A 21,610-nucleotide genomic window follows, 5' to 3' on the forward strand; every position below is an offset into this window, starting at 1 on the left:
ATTTTCATGATTTCATTTTTGACAAGCGGTCTGACCTGGAATGATGTAGGGACATTTTTTCTAGTCTGCATTTACTGTATTAACAGTTGTTTGTGTATGCATGAAGTGATCAGTAATAGAGGAACGGCACTGATAAGCTAGCCTAAAATGACAGGTGGCTGTAGTTGTCTTGTTAGCGTTGCCACCCGTCCCATAAATTACGGAATCGTCTCGTATTTGACTGTTAATTGTTGTGTGCCGTATTGAACCGTTACCGGGTGCAATTTGTTTCCTATTTCTATAAATGTCTGATAGACACACCTATCACGCAGATCTCAACAATAATGACCAAAACAAAACACAGGAAATATTAAGGTTACCTAAATTGTCGAGGCTACAGAGCATAGACATGAATACGTAGACACCTCATAGAGCGGGTCGGCCCATTGCTGCGATACGTCACAGCGTCCACCATATTGAATGTGGCCTTTGTGCCAGTAAGCTAATACAAGTAAATGGACCGAACTTCAGCAAGTGCCTTTCTACAAAGTATTTTATGTTAAGACCTGTCATTGAAAGGTGTGTGTTCTCTCACACACACTAATATATTTGGTCATCAAAGAAATGACTAAAGACAGAGTTTCTAACTTTTGATGTGTTTCGGGGAATTTGTGAACAAAGAGCACAATATTTTTATTTGATAGAAATGTTTCTGAAAGGTTTTATATTGACATTGATGAACTGACACACACTTTTACAGTGTTTTATTAAAGAACATATTTACATGATTCCATAATTTAATGTACATTTAACGTTTCAGGGCTGCACAATGACGCAGTTGGTAGAGCTGTTGCCTTGCAGCAAGAAGGTCCTGGGTTCGATTCCCGGCCCGGGGTCTTTCTGCATGGAGTTTACATGTTCTCCCTGTGCATGGTGGGTTCTCTCCGGGTTCTCCGGCTTTCTCCCACAGTCCAAAAACATGACTGTCAGGTTGATTGGTCTGTCTAAATTCTCCCTAGGTGTGAGTGTGTGTGTGAATGGTTGTGTGTCCTGTGTGTCTCTGTGTTGCCCTGCGACAGACTGGCAACCTGTCCAGGGTGAACCGCGCCTCTCACCTGGAACGTTAGCTGGGGATAGGAACCAGCAACCCTCCCATTAGGGACAAGAGTGACCAGAAAATAGATGGATGAATTTAACATTTCAAGACAAGAAAAAAATATGCTTGTATTTATGTTTTTATGTATTATTGATAAATTACTTTTGATTTATCAAAGTCATGAATCAGTCATTGTCAAACATTAAACTACATATTTTTCTTACTTTTTTGAAGAAAAAAAAATATTACAGAATCATGTCAACTCTTCTACTGACAGCAAAGTTTGAAAATAATTCTGACAGAGTAAATAATTTTATTTCATTGCATAAGCTGTATTAATACACTAATACTTCAGATTGAAATATTTAAAAATACACAAAAAGTGAAAGAATAAAACACATTTATTTATTATGTGTTTATTATTATACTGGGAACACTGTCCACAGGCAGGGCTTTAGTCTGCTGGCCACACTGGGAGAACTCCAATGACTTCTGAGACTCCTGGTACACAGGCTAAAGCCAAGGATAAAAGAGAAATTGTCCAAAAGTGTAATAGAGACCACATATATTTTTCCTTCATATTCAGAAAAAATAAATTTTCAGCATGTCGGGGCTCTGACTCATAGCATCTTTATAGCAAAGCTAAATACTGACATTGTGAAGCTGAGCTGTGAAACAGAGAGAAGAACAGCAGCTCCAGCTCTGATCCTGACTGACCTTTCCTCACAAAATCCCCTGGTCTCTAATGCACTTCCCCTCTAACAGCAGTTTCTCATCAGCTCTCTCTCATTAGAAAACAGTTTGAAAACGTTAGCTATGCTAACAATCAGTGGTTACTTTGGGCCAATTTAGCTACATAGGAAATTGTTTAGGAGCGAGTTTCTGGCTGCAAAGTCAAGAAATTCTGCTCTTTCATCCTTACAAGGTAATACCAATGAGTCCAGTTGTATTGTGAAATGGTTGAAACAAGTCAACACAGCACAGGACTTAGAGAGCTCCGATCGCTCTACTGCCATATACAAGATGGAGGTGACATAACGTAGGACTCAGCACTCAATGAGGCGTCTGCGTATTCATGTCTATGCTATAGAGGACCCCTGGATGCTGTTGTCACGGTTGCCTAGACACGGACACTATGCAGCCGTAGTGAGCTGCTATCTACCCGTGTCTTTTTAAAATGTTCACCGATACTCCACCGTCCTTAAAAGCAAACCCTCTGGCAAAGATATAGGCGTGAGTGGGAAGACCCACATCCCAGGCTGAGCAATTTCAGTGAAGTGGAACAAGGCCAATTTAAGAAAAAAAAAAGAAATGTGTTGGCAATGTTCAGTGGCACACGGTTTGCTGTATGATATCAGACAGAATGCATCTGGAGAGGAACACTGCAGACCCATCAGAACCTAAAGGACCAGGCTGCAGAGGGAGGTGAAAACTGTCCAGTATATCACCAGGGCACCGCTCCCTGCCATCAAGGACATCTACAGGAAGCGGTGTTTGAAAAGGGCCGAGAAAATCACAAAGGACTTCACTCACCCAGCACACATACTCTTTTCCCTCCTGCCCTCTGGGAGGCGTTACAGAAGCCTACGGACCAGAACCACCAGGCACCAGAACAGCTTCTTTCCCACAGCTGTCACGCTTTTGAACGTCTCCTGACATAAAACATAAACTATAAGGACTGTACTCCCCTATCCTCTCATACAACAATAACACATGGACTATCCTCACAGACACACACACACACACACACACCAGACTGTTTTCCTCACACACATATACAATCTGTAAATCTTATCTGCCATTATTTATCTTGTATTATAAACCCACTAATACATATATAATCCATTTCCTAACATTCTTGTATAATCTGTATAATCTGTGCATATAGCTCCCATATTTATATTTATATTTAGTCTGTAAATAAATATTTATAGCACTTCTGGATACATGCAAACTACATTTCGTTGCTTGTACTTGTGACAGTGCAGTGACAATAAAGTTGAATTCTATTCTATTCTATTCTATCATTTATTATTATTGATACTTTAATTAAAGATGAATTGTACAAATTTATGTGTTTATCAAACCAATTAGTCCTCAGTGTCCCTACAGCCCTTGGACTCAAAAAGGTTGTTGACCCTTGTTCAAGGAGTTTAAATGTCTTTACTCAATATTTCTACAATGGTGTTGTGATGTAGCTCATAAGTCAGATCAGATGCAGTGTCCAGTCAGTAACTGTTATCCAAGAAGGAGATTTTTAAACCTACTTAACAAAAAAATTAATGTCTTTCAGCTGTGAGGATGGAGAAAAAGAAGAGAAGAGAGAACCCCACAGCAGAGAACTTCTGGGTCAGACCGCTTGTCAAAAATGAAATCATAAAAATCGAAATTGAGCGTTTGTTATCCATTTTTCCATTTTCCTTTTGTGCACTAAATGGGAAATCGGATAACAAGCTCAGCCAAGCCGTTATCTGATTTCCGGTTTTGGTTTAATAAACAAAAAATTTTAAAAAAACTAGTCTATTTTTTCTTTTTTCTTTTTTTTTCATTTCAAACAAGAAAACGAACTACCTGAAAATACACGGACCCACTTTCTACTATAACAGTTGGTTTTTGTCTTATGTCAGCTTTGAGGTTGTTGGCTATGGTTGCATGACGTGTATTGGAAACAGTGGTCCACTCCCTGATTCAGTGGTGGAGGCCATAACTAAGGTATGTGTAACACACAATGTCTTCTCTACTTAGTATTCTTGAATGGGATATACATCTTGTAAAATGTGTGCTCCTGGAGGACATCAATGCCCAAGTGGGAGATGATGCTGTTTCTCTTTATTTTGCTGAAAGTAAAAATACAGTTTCCACCATTGAAATAGCATTCCAGGAAGTATAGCCTCCTCATCTGTACTTCCTGGAATGCTGGAAGTACAAACATCTATGATTGTAAATCTATGATCATCTTCTTTGTTTTGTTTACATTCAAGATGAGATGATTGTTTCTACACCATGACAAAAAGCGCTCCACCAGCTCTCTGTACTCAGCTTCTTGTCCATCTCTGATACACCCGACAACTGCAGAGTCATCTGAGGATTTCTCGAGATGACAGAAGTCAGACTTGTGGTGGAAGTCTGAAGTGTACAGAGTGAAAAGGAATGGTCAGAAAACAGTCCCCTGTGGTGCTCCTGTGTTGCTTATTACCTGGTTAAACATACAGTCCTTCAGTTTCACCAACTGTTTTCTGTTTGTGATGTAGTCATAGATCCAAATGATTTTGGCCTCCATCTGTGTCTTCTGGAGTTTCTGAAAGAGCAGATCAGACTTAATTGTGCTAAATGTTCTGGAAAAATCAAATAACATGATCCTCACAGTACTGCCTACTTTGTCCAGATGACAGAGGGTTTGTTGAAGCTGGTACGTGATGGCATCTTCATCTCTATGGCAATATGTAAACTAAAGGGGGTCCTGATATGTGTGTGTGTTAGCTTGTTTGCTTTGGTTGATCTATGGTCTTTGATGAGTGTTTGGTGATTTTTCTTTTGGTATCTGAACAAAGCAGTATGTCTTCTCTGGGGTTACGCTAAGCTTGAAAGGTTGTTGCAGAGTCTCAAATAACTATTGCTCACCTCAAGTTTTGGGTTCTCTAGCCTAAAACACAGTTGTGGACGTCAGGGCCTGCAAGGCCTTCTCTGCAAGCCTTAGCATTATCATAATCACTATTATATATTTACAACCTGATTTATAAAGCTAGTTAAGTTAAATGTTACTAATATACTTTAGTAATCTATTCTATTTTTTTAGAACGTTTCTCTTGCCTTCTCTGCTTCTTTTATATGCTTGTGTGGCTTATTGGTGTCTCATCCAATCAGATTTCAGTATCTATGTGTTGCCAGGGCCTTCAGAATCGGTATTGCAGGCCTACGCTAACTAAACAATATAGCACCAGAATTGTGGCAAGCCGTTTTAACATAAATTTGGTTTCGTCTGACTAGGCCTGTCGTGATAAACGATAGATCAATTAATCATACGATAAATTAAAACTATTGACGTCATTTTAATCATCGGCTTTATCGTCTCTTCCAACCTTTTTATCTTTCTGTTGATGACACTGAATGAAAAAAGGCTCAACTCCGCTGCTCTCCACTGACCCTCCCTTCCTCATTTCCTTAGTGTAATGCCCAGTTCACACTAGATGATCTTACAGTTGTCGGCCGATTGTCGGCCCATTTTCAAAACCTGAGACCACACATTAGCCAACAGAAATCCTAGGTAGAACGGTTCGATTGGGTTCCATCGTGCCGTGTGGTGTCCAACAATGGGCACAAAATAATGGCTACAAGTCCAGTTAACTCATTTTAAAACCAGGCATTAATCAATGCTTTACTACAATCTACCTGCAGTGCATGTGGCTCCAGTGTCAATGTAACGTCCTGACTGAATGAAAATCATTAGAACCTATTTATGTCACGTTAATGAAGTGCAGCTGAAAAGTTGTACTTCGCCCCTTTCACTTCCGGAGTGCTACCATCAACTGGTAGCAATTTGGCTCCAACTCCTCCCCTCTTCATTTCTATATTCTTTGCACGAAATGTTTTACAAACATTAATGTTGTTTCCATCTCCAATGTCCGCTGGACTTCGGGTTGCGCTTTGCCAGCTGTTTGGGATTCCCCTCCGTAATTTCCCCTCAGAAAGCTCGAGGAGAATCCACGCTTTCTGATTGGCTACGTGTCACATTCAACAGGCTGCGTTCCCAGTCGGGAAAAACTCCTGATGTAGATCGGAACGGCAACGACGATCTACCCTAACACACCACACGCTACAGGATGATCGGTTACAAAATCGCAAGCGACAATCTTAGAACTGTCAAGTTCTAAGATGGTTGTAAGGGGAAAATGTAGGTGTGAACTAATGTGTAGTGTGAACTATTGCATCAGGTAGTCGATGTACCCATCTTCTCTATTCAAATTTATTCAAGTACATTTTTGTTAATGGAGACTGAGAATCCATTTTATTTTTGTTTTTGGTTGTTTCGCTTATTTTATCAGTTCCAGATTTAGAAGTACACTGAAATACATTCTGAGAGTGAATCTCCTTCATAAAGATGAAGATATATCATAGATTTCAAAAGAAGATAAAAACGGGAGACGCGGATAACAGGAAATATTGCCTCTTTCACTTCCGGAGTGCAATGATCCCATTTCCAAATAAGATATGAGACTGCCAGTGGTCCGTCCTGCCCCTTTCTGTTTGCTCCAGCAAGGTCCTTCTTGGTAGATCTGATTGGAGTGTCAGAGCAAAACTCTCAACCCAAAGTTTTTGTAGCAAAGCAGTACTCATCAGCTGCCTGTGCTTCTCATATTAATATGTATGAATTTGATTTTAATTGACATACAATGGCTGACAGAGATGGAGAAATTGATATGACTTCAGAAGTAATTAAAAATCCATTTTTAAGACAAACGTTTTCTAAAGGGCTGGACATTGTATAGACTGGAGTCATGAGCAGTACCATTACAGCTTCTGAGAAGCATTGCAGAGAAAATGGCTGGGATTTGTCAAGAATACAACAAAAAACAGGCCGTAGAAGGATGTATTGATGGAATTGAAATGAAGAGATCAGTTTCAGTGTTGCAGTCAAGACCACCTAAAAAAAGACCAAGACCAGAGTATATCGAGACATAGACAAGACCAAGACTTTTAGGGTACGAGACTAAGTCAAGACCAAGACCGAGGGAAGTTGAGACTGAGTCAAGACCAAGACCAGTGCCCGGTCTTGGTCTTGACACAATAAAATGTGAAATATGATCAAAATTGCTAATCAAATTGATCTGAAAGATTCATATTCCCATAAAAACACCTAGATATTAAATACTTAGAGCTGAAATAAATTTAACAAATATTAAAAGCAGAACAAACCCTTTGTTCTGCTTATCTAAAAAGATAATGCCCTGGGCATTTGCCCATATCATTCATGTCAGAAACCATCACTGTCTGCACCATTAGACATAGCAATTGAGGCAATGCCCTGACGATCAACAACCCTCAACTATGAACACTGACCAAAGAGCAACAAGCAAGAAGTAACCAAGCACAAGGCGCTCGCCTTCTGTTACTCCATGTTGGTTATATATCACTTGGTCTGAATAAGGTATTTCAGCAGAAGGCTTGAAATCTGATCACTAAATACTGATGTTGATACCAGGGCTTCCTTTATAATACCAGATCTTGTTATATTGCGTTTTTTGTTTACTGTAGTATTGGTGGGTTGAATGCTTGTAACATTATAGTGGTAGATTAAATCGGTAAGTTCCCTCTGAAGGATGGATAACAGCGCCAAATGCACTGCTGCCACCGGTGTTTGGACAAGAAATAAAAATGGTTAAAAATTTTACCGTGTCAGAAAAAATGTTCCCTTTTGGATGGGTCCTGTCACAGCATTGAAATAATTTCTATCTGGCTGACAGAGTGCATCCCAGTCTCCAGCCTAAAAAACTTAGCAGAGCATTTTCAGCTTTCTTTGATTATCTTTTCATAGTTCCTATTTTCATATGTTGCAAGTGTAGTAGACAGGTTATTGTAAATATTGCTTTAAAACGTTGTCTGCGGCTTAGCAACAAATGAGCTTGTGACATCCCATGCAGTGTCGGCAACAGTTGATAGCAGGTTAAGATAACATGAGTAGCTAACCCTTGGAAGCTAATATGAATGAAAACTTACTGCTATCAGCTCAATTCATGCTCCAGAGTTGACACTTCACGATAACATGTCCTGGTTTACACCATCTGTTATTCACAAGCACTGCTAATCCACCCCCTTTGCTTTTGTAGCTCTTCTTCAGATCTATATCTTCCATTACCTTTTATTATGGTAGATCCCATTTTTCTTTTTTTTTTCTTTGTAATGTGAGATCCAACACTTGTTTGTGTTTCAGGGGGATCTGGTTGCTGCAGGGGTCCTGTCTGGAAACAGAAACTTTGAAGGACGAGTCCACCCCAACACCAGAGCCAACTATCTGGCTTCGCCACCACTCGTCATAGCTTACGCAATAGCTGGCACGGTGAGGATAGACTTCGAGAAGGAACCTATTGGTGAGTTGTGCTGCTATATAGCAGCAAAACAAAATGTTAGGTATGGTCTCCTTATTCTCTGGGTGTTTAGGTCAGCATCAGGATAAAACATAAGATCATCTGTAAAGATATATCAGCTTCCAGTCTCATCCCTAGCTCATCACAGAGTATAGTTTTATAATGAGACAACAACAAACCTGCTTCTTTAAAATGGCTAAAGTCTCTTGAAGATTTTAGCCATTTTAAAATGGTAACATTTAAAGTAATGTTACCATTACTTTAAATGTAATGGTAACATTTAAAGTTACCATTACTTTAAATGTAATGGTAACATTTAAAGTTACCATTACTTTAAATGTAATGGTAACATTTAAAGTTACCATTACATTTAATGGTAACTTTAAATGTAACTTTAAAGTTACCATTAGCATCATGGGATAGCTCTTCTGTTTGACATTACCTAAAACAATGAATTCTGCTGGTCTCAGGACCTATTGAAAATGCCTGAGTTAAAAGGTCAAATGATTCAAAGCTGTGATGAAATGGACTTTACGCCAGTGGAGATCTGACTTCCTGTCAGTGAATTTTATACAAAGTACAGTGTGTACTTTGTACTATAGCCAATAATTATCAGAATTTGCGCTAATAAGCAGACCTCATGGCTTTCATGTGACTGCAGTACCCAACCATTTAATCCGGATCACATAATGAACACAAATATGAATGAATTTTATTGAACTTTTATCTGATAGAGCAACATAAAGCTGTACATAATTATAGCATACATTCTGGGAAGTTTATTTTTAGTCCTATTTGATTTAATTGCTGTTCAATATTCTATTGATATTAATCAAATTGAAAATATGGGTGTCGATTTTGTTCATTTTGATAGATCGGCTGATACTTGCATGAGAACCCAATCTTATCCACTGATATCATTTCCCTCCACAAAGATCTGAAAACCAGCCACTGTCTTCTTATGCTCTGCAATGATAGGACTGACTGACCTCCCCACCAGGGTTAACAATAGTTGTCAGTTGTCATAGTAAGTCACTGTTGTCAACTTAGCAACTTTTCAGACAAAACAATCAGTATTAGCAGGTCAGGTTCTTTAAAGGTTGATGATAAGCCAGAAAACTGCAATTGGTGCAACTGTATTGAAAACTTTTACTTTTCAATGCACTGGACCTGAATTACACTTTACTTTCACATTTAGTAAGGTTTGGTGGATTTAAAAGATGAAGATGGACAATTATTAGTATCATGATGTAACAGAATTACTGTAACCTTTAAAAGAATAATCCCAAGTGTTACTATGTGACTATTCCAAATGACTCATTAATGAGCTGAAATTTAAATGTCATATTTTGTCCCAATATACCAAGAATAAGCCAATATACAGCTCAACATTGCTGGGATTTTTCAGTTGACCTCAGAGATTGTTTTCCTTCATCATATAAATAGCTAAAACATCAAATTGAAATAATTCTTTAAATGTCATCCTTCCTCTTCTCCAATGCAGCTGTTAACTCGGAAGGCAGACAAATCTTCTTAAGGGATATCTGGCCCACTCGAGATGAGATCCAGGCAGTGGAGAGAACATTTGTGATTCCATCAATGTTCAAAGAAGTCTATGACAAAATTGAGGTACTATCAAATGAATTTCTACTAAATACACTGTAAAATAATACAAGCCTTTATGGTCTGAAGGTATTTTTTTCTTATTGCAGAAAGTGAATGATCGTTGGAACTCTCTGGTAGCTCCTTCTGATAAGCTGTACACCTGGGATGATAAATCAACCTACATCAAGTCACCACCGTTCTTTGATGGATTGGTAAGGAAGCTTAACTACGCACCTCCTCAAATATAAACACATAGAGTAAACTGCATCAGCCTTTTGGTGCAACCAAAGACATGGAAACAAACTATCAGTGATACAGAGAACTCTGTAGTTCTCTACTGTAGTGTACCACTTTCATATTCACTGACCTCATGTAAGAAAAAGGTTTTGGCCAAAATTTGTTGCAAGAACACTCACTAAAACTTTATAACCAACAACAGAATTTAATTTGAATTGAATTGAAGCCACTAATTTTTTTTTCTAGAAGTGGAACACATTTCCATTCTGTAAATGTGCAACTGCTTTGTGACATGCAAATGTCACATTGGCAAAGATTCACCTTTCACCATGAGACTCATGACTTCCCTGCTCTGCCGCTGTACAAAACTTCTTTGGAACTTATTGTGTAAAATTTACATTTTGCTCATTTTTTTATTTCCATTTGGGTTTCTACAGCTTCTAAAAGCAGCACAAATGCTAAAAACCACCCTGTCGGTCTTTAGCAATAAGTTAAATTTGGTGTCTAGAAATGAGCCATTTCAAAAACCTCCAGAAAATAACGTCACAAATCATCAGGCAATGCTGGGCTGATGCCATTGGGTCCGTTCTATAAACACAGGAAAGCTAACTTTAGTAGTTGTTTATTGTGCTTGCCTGTTGTAATTTTAGATAATGCCACACTGTGTCACTGTTTGCTATAATTAAAAAAACAGTGAGAGGAGTTTGGATGATTTGCCACATGAAAAAATAAAGCAGTGCAAGAGAGCCAGAGCTGAACACAACTTCCAAAGGACCTACTGCCACCTTCAGCTTCCCTCAACATTTTTCTTCAGAAAATTTTGAGCCATTTGTACGACAAAAACTGACAAAAGCTCTAACAGGTGACAGTTACAGTTCACCAGAGTGAAAAACGCTGGACCAAAACTGGACCTTAAACAGCTGTTATTGGACCAGACACAGAGCTATAGAACTACTTACTGAATCACACAATCTGACCAGGGGTACGTGTCATCCATTGTTTCATTTATGAAGCTGAAGGTGGCAGCAGCAAAACACCAGCTCCTATGGCCAACTCTGTTCTTGTCTTCTGTTTGTTCCTTCTCATCTTCATTGTAATTTCTACATTCGCATCGATTTCAATGTGCTCCGGTTCAAACTGAAAAGGCTTAAAGACAATACTCTTCTCTTTTTTGGCTGGATGGAGCTAGTGCAGTCAGACCTAGAGATGTCATTTACCCAGAATGCATTCCACCATGAACAACATGGCAACATTTGTGTGACAATATTTTATTAAAATGTAAAAAAACTAAACAGCCTACAGTATTGTAAAAATAATACTGTACTGTTTTTACAGTACAGTATTGAATTTATTTCTCAAATAAAGTCTATTGTTACGTCGAGTCATAGATCCCCTTAAGGAAGTGTAACCCAGTGTTTAAAAACACAAGAAAAAAGAATAATAATAGATGTTAATTCAATGTCTTATTCTACCAAAAGAACTAAAAGGTAATTACGTAAAAAAAAAAATAATAAAGTGAAATAGGCCTTTAGTGTTAGCTTCTGTTGGCGGTTTGAGCAGCCAATGGCTGGCGCGGTCTGGTTTCGTGTCGGCCAATGGAGTTGATTGTCCCGCCCCTTTCAACAGCTGGCGGTTGTTTCGTTCGGAGCGCAGCAGACAGGCTTGAGAGCTAACAGCTGACGGTTGCTTCCGCTCAGAACGCTTGAGAACAGCTGACGGTTGCTTCGCTCAGAACGCCTGAGAGCTAACAGCTGACGGTTGTTTCCTTAAAGAGCTAGAAAGAAATTGACAAATCTGGAGATCTCGGAGAGTTTCCCCTGTAAACAGCTGAACCCCGAAAAATAGCCGTTGACAGCTCGGAGCATCGTTTTTTTTTTTTAGCTTGTTTGATACACTTTTGGCTTGGAGAGCCAAAGATTCCAAGACCCTCTTCTCCTGAACCTGGATGGCGAGCCCCAGCCCAGAGGACCAGGCGCACGGGTAGATAGTGACCCGACTGGTCACCAGCTGAGAGACTGAGACTGAACAATTGACTCATTAGAGACCGAAGTATTCAATTTATTTATTTATTTATTTTTTTTTAAAGCGCGCAGTATTTGTTTGTCTGTTTTAAATGTGGATCCACCATTGTTTATTATATTAAATTTTGCTGTTTTCTTGTAGACACTGTGTGTTTCTTTGTTGCTCACACCTGGGTTCCCTCGAATTTAGAATCTTCTGATTAGGCCCAACTTCCTATATATATATATACTAAATTAATTAACCTGTTTTTGTGGGTTGCTTGTTACAAAAATTTGGCGAGTACAGCCAGGAGCCTAGTTGTGTGACAACAGTGGAACAACAATTTGAATTTTGTCTGTTAACACATTGGTACTATGGATTTCATTGCAAAATTAGGAATTAAGATACCAAATGCAGTCATTGTCAGTGGTTTAACTGGATCTGAAAAGGATGATGATGTTTTTGACTACTTGCGACAATGTGGTACAATAAGTAGGACACTAACAGTCGATGATAGCTCATCTGAGTTTTACCAGAACTGTGTCGTGGAGTTTAGCTCTGATTTAGCTGTTCAGGAGCTAACACCTGCATTGCCTTACCTGTATCCATCAGCTGAAAATCCAGATGTTAAATACTGTGTCCGCGCCCTAACAGATGTTTACACAAAAACCGTAGGGGGCAGTGTAACTGATACCTACCTCACTGAACTAAAGACCTTAGCTAAATTAAGTGGGAAGGATTTTGAAGAAGTCTTAAAGGAGGTGATGTCAAAGTTTGAAGAGTCCATGGGATCTGTTGAGACAGCTGCAAGCCCATGTCCAAATAATGACACAGAGCCTACACAAAGTGTTGTTTTCCCTCCACACAACATTGATAACCCCCACTCTCCTAAGCTTGTTCAGAGCCCTAACCCAAGTTCCTTGAAACTTAATCAGAAACCTCACATGTTAAGTCAAACCGATCTAGTCTCACCTGAAGTACAGAGGATTGTGGTTGAACATGTTGTCAAAACTACAGAGAAGACATCTAATGCTCACTCCACCCTTAGGTTGAGAACGTTTTCTGGAAAAAACCCTAGACCATATCCTGAAGCTGACTATGAAACATGGCGTTCCCATGTTGACTTAATGATGGGAGACACATCTCTTTCTAACTTGGAAAAAACCCGGAAAATTCTTGAGAGCCTTCTCACTCCAGCTTCAGATGTCATTCGGCCTCTTGGGCCTGATGCATCCGTTGATGACTATCTTAGGCTGCTTGAGTCGGCATTTGGCACTGTTGAAGATGGTGAGGAACTGCTTGTGCGATTCATGAACACTTTGCAGGATCCTGGGGAGAAACCATCCGCGTACTTGCATCGCTTACAGGTGGCACTGAGTCTTGCAGTGCGCCGGGGTGGTGTAGACCCCAGAGAAAGAGATAGACAGCTTCTTAAGCAATTTCAAAGAGGCTGTTGGGATGATAACCTACTGACAGAACTGCAGTTAGAGTTAAAGAGAAATAATCTGCCCACATTTGCAGAACTATTACTCCTACTCCGTACTGCAGAAAACAGACAAGAAGTTAAAAGCACAAGAATGAGAAAACACTTTAGTGCAACCAAACAAAAAGCAGCGTCACATGAACAAACTGTCACTGAAACAAAAATGGACTTTTCCGAAACAACTTCAAACACTTTAAGTGATCTGAAAAAACAGGTTGCTGATTTAAAAAGCCAATTAGCAGCAGTTATGAAACAAAAGAAACAAACGGTACCTAAGAAGAACCAAACAACAAAACCTGACCATGCAAACCCTGAACCCAACTTACCTTCACACAGCCGCCCTAGTTCACGGCCCAAGCCTTGGTACTGCTTTCGCTGTGGGGAGGATGGACATATTGTTGCCAACTGTGAATCTGAGCCAAACCCTGCACTTGTAGAGGCAAAACGTAAAGAACTAAAAGCAAAAAGACAAATATGGGATAGACAACACAATGGCTCTGCTTCTTTAAACTGAAGTTTGCCTCTGTTGAGGGACAAACAGAGGCTACCACAGAGTCAAACCGTCCCCTTGAACCCAAGCAAAATGTGCCGACTAAAAAACGTGCCATTTTAAAGTCGCATACTAAAACCGACAGATTCAAACTGCCTCGAGGTTTAATCGGTACTAAAAGTACAGCCCAAGTAAAGATTAACAGCAATACTGTAAACTGCTTACTCGATTCTGGCTCCCAGGTGACCACGGTCCCACAATCATATTATGAACAACATCTGTCCAGTCATGAGATTAAGCCACTTTTTGACCTACTCGAAGTAGAAGGTGCAAACGGCCAATCAGTGCCTTATTTAGGGTACATTGAAATGAACGTCACTTTTCCAAAAGAGTTTCTCGGCATTGAAGCCGATGTGTCAACACTTGCCTTAGTGCCAAACATTCGAGCTGCTTCCCAGTCTTTGGTGTTAATTGGAACTAATACCTTAGATGTGCTTTATGAATTGTATAGAAGCATGTCAGCAGCCTCTCATTTCAGATGGTTATAAGGCAGTGTTAAAAGTGCTAGAGTTAAGACACAAACAGACCAAAGGCAGTAGCCTTGGTCTAGCAACTATGTACAACAAAGGCCCTCAGCTAGTCCCAGCAGGCCAGACAGTTGTCCTGGAAAGCTCGGTAGCTGTGTCAACTAATACCACAGAGAGATCCGTGCTGCTAGAGCACCCATCCTTTTCAACCTTACCTGGGGGTGTCCTAGTAAAGCCAAGTCTCATCAGCTTACCTGAGCGAACCAGTTGTTCTCACCAATGAAACTGAACATGATGTGACAATCCCTCAAAAATGTGTGATTGGAGAGATCCACGCGTTCCAGAGAGTCCTCTCTCACCAACATTCAGTGGGATCTTCCAAGTCTGAAGTCGGTCAAAAACACAATCTGGTTTTTAATTTTGAGTCCTCTCCTATCAGTACTGAGTGGAAAGAGCACATCTTGCATAAGCTCAATAACATGCCAGAGGTTTTTGCACAAAATGACCTTGATTTCGGTCGGACTGATCAAGTCAAGCACAACATTAAACTGTCAGACGAAACTCCATTCAAACACAAAGCTTGACCCATACACCCCAATGACCTAGAAGCCGTCCGTAAACATTTACAGGAGCTGCAACAAGCAGGCGTGATTCGAGAATCCACTTCACCGTTCTCTTCGCCCATTGTCGTTGTGCGAAAGAAAAATGGCGACGTCCGTCTCTGTATAGATTACAGAAAACTCAATTTGCAGACTGTAAAAGACGCTTACGCACTCCCGAACTTGGAGGAAACATTCTCTACATTGACTGGATCTAAATGGTTTTCAGTCCTTGATTTAAAATCTGGCTACTATCAGATTGAAGTAGAGGAAGCTGACAAACCAAAAACTGCGTTTGTATGTCCCAGTGGCTTTTGGGAGTTTAATAGAATGCCTCAAGGCATTACAAATGCTCCCAGCACTTTCCAGCGGCTTATGGAACGATGTATGGGTGACATGAACTTAAAGGAAGTTCTTGTGTTCCTTGACGACATCATTGTCTTTTCCAAGACACTTGAGGAGCATGAAACTCGATTAATGAAGGTTCTAAACCGCCTCAAAGAGTACGGTCTTAAACTGTCTCCTGAAAAATGCAAGTTTTTTCAAACTTCGGTGCGATACCTCGGACACATAGTATCCCACAAAGGGGTAGAGACAGACCCAGAGAAAGTGAAAGCTCTGAGTAGCTGGCCTGTGCCCAGAGACCTTAAAGAACCGTTCGTTTTAGGTTTCTCGGGGTACTACAGGCGCTTTATCAAGAACTATTCGAGCCTTGTTAAGCCTCTCACTGATCTAACATCAGGCTATCCACCGCTGCGTAAGAGCACAAAACCCAAAACTAAGCCTGCTGAGTACCATGATCCGAAAAAACCCTTTGGTGAGCGGTGGACTCCCTCTTGTGAGCAAGCTTTCAAAGACATCATTGAGAAGCTCACTTCCGCTCCTATCTTGGCATTTGCAGACCCTAAGCTGCCGTACTCACTTCATACCGACGCCAGCACCACAGGGCTTGGCGCCGCCCTTTATCAGGAACAGGATGGACAAACAAGGGTCATTGCTTATGCCAGCAGGGGGTTATCCAGGAGCGAAGCTCGTTACCCCGCCCACAAGTTAGAGTTTTTGGCCTTAAAGTGGGCTGTAACCGAAAAGTTTGCAGACTATCTTTATGGGAACCAGTTTACTGTCATTACTGACAGTAACCCTCTGACCTATATTCTGACAACAGCTAAGATGGATGCAATGAGCTACCGTTGGTTAGCTTCTCTTTCCACCTTTAACTTTAAGCTCCAATATAGAGCAGGAAAACTCAACTCTGATGCAGACGGTCTTTCAAGGCGACCGCATGGTGAGTTATTAAATGATGTTGTATCACAAAAAGAGCTTGACAGGATACAGCTGTTCACCCAAACTCATTTGGCACAGCAAGACACCAGTTTAAGCCAAGAGGTGGTGTCAGCCATCTGTGAGAGACCCTTATGTTGTAGTTTCTCCGATAAACCTACCCCTCTTGTGCACTCATTAGCCATCTCGGTAAACACCTTACCAGATGACTTTGTTAATGAAGATGATTGTGGTGGTCTTCCAGTCGTGCCTCATCTGTCAGCTGAACAACTCAAACAAGAACAACGAGCTGACCCTTGCTTGCGTGAGGTCATTATCCAAATTGAGACTGGTAAAAAGGTTCCACCTACAGTCAGAACAGAACTTCCAAATATAAGTCTGTTGCTTCGAGAACTAAATCGTCTTGAGCTGCACAACCAAATATTGTACCGAACACGCCAAGATGATGGCAATGTCACTCATCAGCTCGTCCTACCTGAGCAGCTCCGTGAGGCCGTTTTTCACAGTCTCCATAATGATATGGGCCATTTAGGTATTGAGCGTACCATCGATCTCGCCAGAGGAAGGTTTTATTGGCCTCGTATGGCAGCTGACATCGAGAACAGAATCAAAACATGCAACCGCTGTGTGCGGCGAAAGACCCCTCCGGAAAAAGCTGCAGCGCTTGTGAACATAAAGTCTACCAGACCGCTTGAACTGGTTTGTATGGATTTCTTATCCATTGAGCCTGATCAAAGCAACACAAAGGATGTGCTCGTACTAACTGATCACTTCTCTAAGTATGCCATAGCCATTCCAACTTCTAACCAAAAAGCCCAAACCGTGGCAAAATGTCTTTGGGATCACTTTATAGTTCCTTATGGCATCCCTGAACGATTACATAGTGATCAAGGGCCAGATTTTGAGTCACACGTAATAAAAGAACTTTGCAAGATCATGGGCATTCACAAGATTCGAACCACTCCTTATCATCCTAGGGGGAATCCTGTGGAACGCTTTAACCGCACCTTGTTAAGTATGCTTGGGACCTTAGAACATAAAGACAAAACGCAGTGGCGCAACTTTGTAAAACCATTGGTCCATGCGTACAATTGTACGAAAAATGACACAACCGGATTTGCACCTTATGAATTAATGTTTGGTCGTCAACCCAGATTACCTGTTGACCTTGCATTCAACCTACCTCTCCAAAACAAAAGTTTTAAGTCCCACTCACAATATGTGGAAAAACTGAGAACAACTCTCCAAGAAAGCTACAAACTAGCAACCCAAAATGCTAACAAAATGGCTGCCAGAAATAAAGCCAGATTTGACATGCACATAAAACCATCCAAACTAGAACCCGGAGACCGAGTTTTGGTGCGAGCCGTTCGTCTTAGGGGTAAGCATAAACTAGCCAATAGGTGGGAGACAGACATTTATGTTGTGGTAGAACAAGCTGGTGATCTGCCAGTCTACACCATTAAGTCTGAAACTAAAGATGGGTCAGTGCGCACTGTCCATCGTGACCTTCTTCTACCTTGCGGGTTCCTTGCTCCCACAGAAGAAAATCCAACTCCGCCAAATCGGGTCTGCAAACCTAAAACATGGCAGTCCACTGAGCAAAATGAAGAATTCAATCTTCCTGAACCTGAAAACGAGGAGCTCTATTGGCTTAGAGAACAACCTGTCCCAGAGCCAATCAAATTCACGCGAATTTATGAGATTCCAAAACAGACATGGCCTAAAAACTTACCTATATGTGACAACTTACCTGAATGTGACACTGTACCTGGATGTGACAACTTACCTGAATGTGACAACTTACCTGAATGTGACAACACACCTGAATGTGAAAACCTACCTGAGTTCAACAATGTACTCGATTGTGATGACATTCCTGGCAGTGACCCGGTAGTTCCTTCTGAAGAGAAGTTTGAAGCAGTAGCAAGTACTGAACGTTTGACCCATGGTAGTGATTGTAAAAGTGAACCTAACCTACATAGTGAAGGTGTATGTAACCAAAATGTATCAGAGGACAAACCCAACCACCCAAGTCATGAAACCACAAATCCTGTGAGACGTTCAGAGAGACAAACCACTCAACCAAAGAGGCTCCAGTATAGCCAATTAGGGAACCCACTCATATCCATTGCCCAGTCCCTATTCCATGGCTTAAGTCTTGCTTTTACTAGTGCCTTGATAGAACCTGAACTTGAAACCACTTTTAAGGGTTCCAGCATTCCTGTCATTTCAAAACAACTCATTCCATGCAAAGGGACTTGCATGTTCCAAGGGGGGACAGTGTAACCCAGTGTTTAAAAACACAAGAAAAAAGAATAATAATAGATGTTAATTCAATGTCTTATTCTACCAAAAGAACTAAAAGGTAATTACGTAAAAAAAAAAAATAATAAAGTGAAATAGGCCTTTAGCGTTAGCTTCTGTTGGCGGTTTGAGCAGCCAATGGCTGGCGCGGTCTGGTTTCGCGTCGGCCAATGGAGTTGATTGTCCCGCCCCTTTCAACAGCTGGCGGTTGTTTCATTCGGAGCGCAGCAGACAGGCTTGAGAGCTAACAGCTGACGGTTGCTTCCGCTCAGAACGCTTGAGAACAGCTGACGGTTGCTTCGCTCAGAACGCCTGAGAGCTAACAGCTGACGGTTGTTTCCTTAAAGAGCTAGAAAGAAATTGACAAATCTGGAGATCTCGGAGAGTTTCCCCTGTAAACAGCTGAACCCCGAAAAATAGCAGTTGACAGCTCGGAGCATCGTTTTTTTTTTTTAGCTTGTTTGATACACTTTTGGCTTGGAGAGCCAAAGATTCCAAGACCCTCTTCTCCTGAACCTGGATGGCGAGCCCCAGCCCAGAGGACCAGGCGCACGGGTAGATAGTGACCCGACTGGTCACCAGCTGAGAGACTGAGACTGAACAATTGACTCATTGGAGACCGAAGTATTCAATTTATTTATTTATTTATTTTTTTTAAAAGCGCGCAGTATTTGTTTGTCTGTTTTAAATGTGGATCCACCATTGTTTATTATATTAAATTTAGCTGTTTTCTTGTAGACACTGTGTGTTTCTTTGTTGCTCACACCTGGGTTCCCTCGAATTTAGAATCTTCTGATTAGGCCCAACTTCCTATATATATATATATACTAAATTAATTAACCTGTTTTTGTGGGTTGCTTGTTACAGAAGCATAATAAGTCACTTTTAAAACATCTGGTGTTACTGTGCGGTCTGCGCTCTGATCTGTATCTCCTGGGCTTGATTCAGACCATGAAGCTGCCGACTCCTGAGTCTATAAAAGACGCCTACGTTCTGCTGAACCTGGGTGACTCTGTCACAACAGACCACATATCTCCGGCGGGAAACATTGCCAGGAACAGCGCTGCAGCACGCTACCTCACTGAGAGAGGGTGGGTTAACTGCAAACTGTCATGTTTGCACTTTTAGAATCCTAAAATGATCAGTGTTATCTCATTAGCTCTTTTAATCTTTGTCCTGCTTTGGATTGAGTTCTGTGGTTTCTAGTACATTTAGCTTCTGCCTAACTCTGTTTGTGTTTTGACAGTCTGACTCCTAGAGAATACAACTCGTATGGCTCTCGGCGAGGTAACGATGCAGTCATGGCCAGAGGGACGTTTGCCAACATCCGCCTCTTTAACAAGTTCCTTGACAAGCAGGCACCCCAAACCATTCACTTTCCTACTGGAGACACGGTCTGACTCTAAACCAGTTCTGTACTAAAGTTATAACAGAACTCATTTGTTACATGTCTTTTTACACTAAAAAGATCAAATTTTACAAAATCATCTCTGATTTTGGCTTCTTGGTTGTTGTGATGGTTCCTTTTTTCTTGCAGCTTGATGTGTTTGATGCAGCCGAGAGATACAATCGGTCCGGTGTCCCGCTGCTGGTTCTAGCTGGGAAGGAGTATGGCTCAGGGAGCTCCAGGGACTGGGCTGCAAAGGGCCCGTTTCTCCTGGTGAGCTGCACATCCCATCCTTTTTTTTTTAAATAACAGATGGATTTGTATGTAGTGAAAGGGCACTCTTTGCGCCAATCGAAACTAGAAATACTAGGAAATGTGAGGCCATTTGGTCCATTTCTTCAACTGTCTGTCTGAGATGACACAATATTATGCTGTCATTATATACTTCTCAGAAAGTAGAGGTGTGTGATTTGATAATAGTTTGTATTAACAGTGAAACCAGAATTTCATTGAAACGTAAAAGCATTTTTTTTTTTTTATGAAACCATTTCTAACCACATTTTAAGAATCTGAGTCAGACTTGCATTGGAAACTAAAGCATTTTAGACTTAACTTAAATTTGTGCCCTAGGTACTTGACTTGGACTCCTGGTCTGAAACTTTAGTCTCAGTATTAATTTTTATTAAAGTGAAAGGAAGTTGTTGTGTGAGCTCCATACTGCAGTTGCTGTGTGTTGTACTGTGAAAAGATGAGCTTGATCATTAGCCAATGATGTTGGTGGTAGTGTTGTAGTATTCGAAACTGATCTTGGTCTAAAGACCGGCCTCAACGTTTTGATGTTTCGGTTTCGTCTCAGGTTCGACCGCATTTGGTCTCGGTCTTGTCTCGGTCTCAGGTTTTATTTCAAGACCAGTCAAGATCACAACTGTGGAAATATCACTAAATTGCCAGCATATTGTCCAGTTTATTTAACATCTTAGTTTTCACTGGATGCAAAACATATAGACTAAAATCTGTATGTTTAACAGAAACACTTACTAACTAAGTGTTTCTGTTACCGCTGTCACACATCACCTCCCTTTTTCACTCGCACGCATAACTCCAATGCACAGTGGTTTGCTCTGAGCGGCAGAAGTCTGTAATCGTCAGGAACAGAATCCCACTACATAAATCATAAAATATCAGATGGTGACATGTAAATTCAGCAGCGCTTCGCTTTCACAGACGATGAGGACTACATCCAACTTTTGTCATCACTTAGAAAAGAAGCTCAAAGAAAGTTAAGTTCTATGGATGTGATTTTAGCAAAGCTAGCTGTACAAGGACAAATTGCATTTGCTATGAGAAACCACTGTCACACACTGCGCTGAAATATTGTGCGGAGGTGTTGACTGATGTGTTACATATGTGGGACAATGATGTGACCAAAGTCTGCAATACAGTGATGTGACATTCATGAAAGCTCTGATTCTTCAGCACAGCTCTTCAGAAGCTCTAATTACTTTATTTAATTATATACATTGATATTTATTTAAT

General features: G+C 40.7%; 1 protein-coding gene and 1 long non-coding RNA gene across 3 annotated transcripts in view; one reads left to right on the forward strand and one right to left on the reverse strand.

Annotated features, from left to right (window-relative positions):
* The window catches only part of aco1 (aconitase 1, soluble), a 46,729-nt gene that overhangs the window by 16,303 nt on the left and 8,816 nt on the right, over positions 1–21,610 (forward strand). For both annotated transcript variants that reach the window (XM_044097183.1, XM_044097184.1), the window contains 7 exons: positions 3,703–3,787; positions 8,004–8,160; positions 9,662–9,786; positions 9,870–9,974; positions 19,636–19,778; positions 19,934–20,081; positions 20,225–20,347. In XM_044097183.1, coding sequence (XP_043953118.1) covers positions 3,703–3,787; positions 8,004–8,160; positions 9,662–9,786; positions 9,870–9,974; positions 19,636–19,778; positions 19,934–20,081; positions 20,225–20,347 — 886 coding nt within the window. The remainder of the gene's footprint in view (positions 1–3,702; positions 3,788–8,003; positions 8,161–9,661; positions 9,787–9,869; positions 9,975–19,635; positions 19,779–19,933; positions 20,082–20,224; positions 20,348–21,610) is intronic.
* LOC122820026 overlaps positions 1–21,610 on the reverse strand; it is a 34,408-nt gene that overhangs the window by 5,408 nt on the left and 7,390 nt on the right. Inside the window, exon 2 of the long non-coding RNA XR_006368713.1 lies at positions 4,272–4,373. This is a non-coding gene — a long non-coding RNA (uncharacterized LOC122820026). The remainder of the gene's footprint in view (positions 1–4,271; positions 4,374–21,610) is intronic.

This window comes from Gambusia affinis, linkage group LG18, assembly GCF_019740435.1.
Source record: "Gambusia affinis linkage group LG18, SWU_Gaff_1.0, whole genome shotgun sequence".
NCBI lineage: Eukaryota > Metazoa > Chordata > Actinopteri > Cyprinodontiformes > Poeciliidae > Gambusia > Gambusia affinis.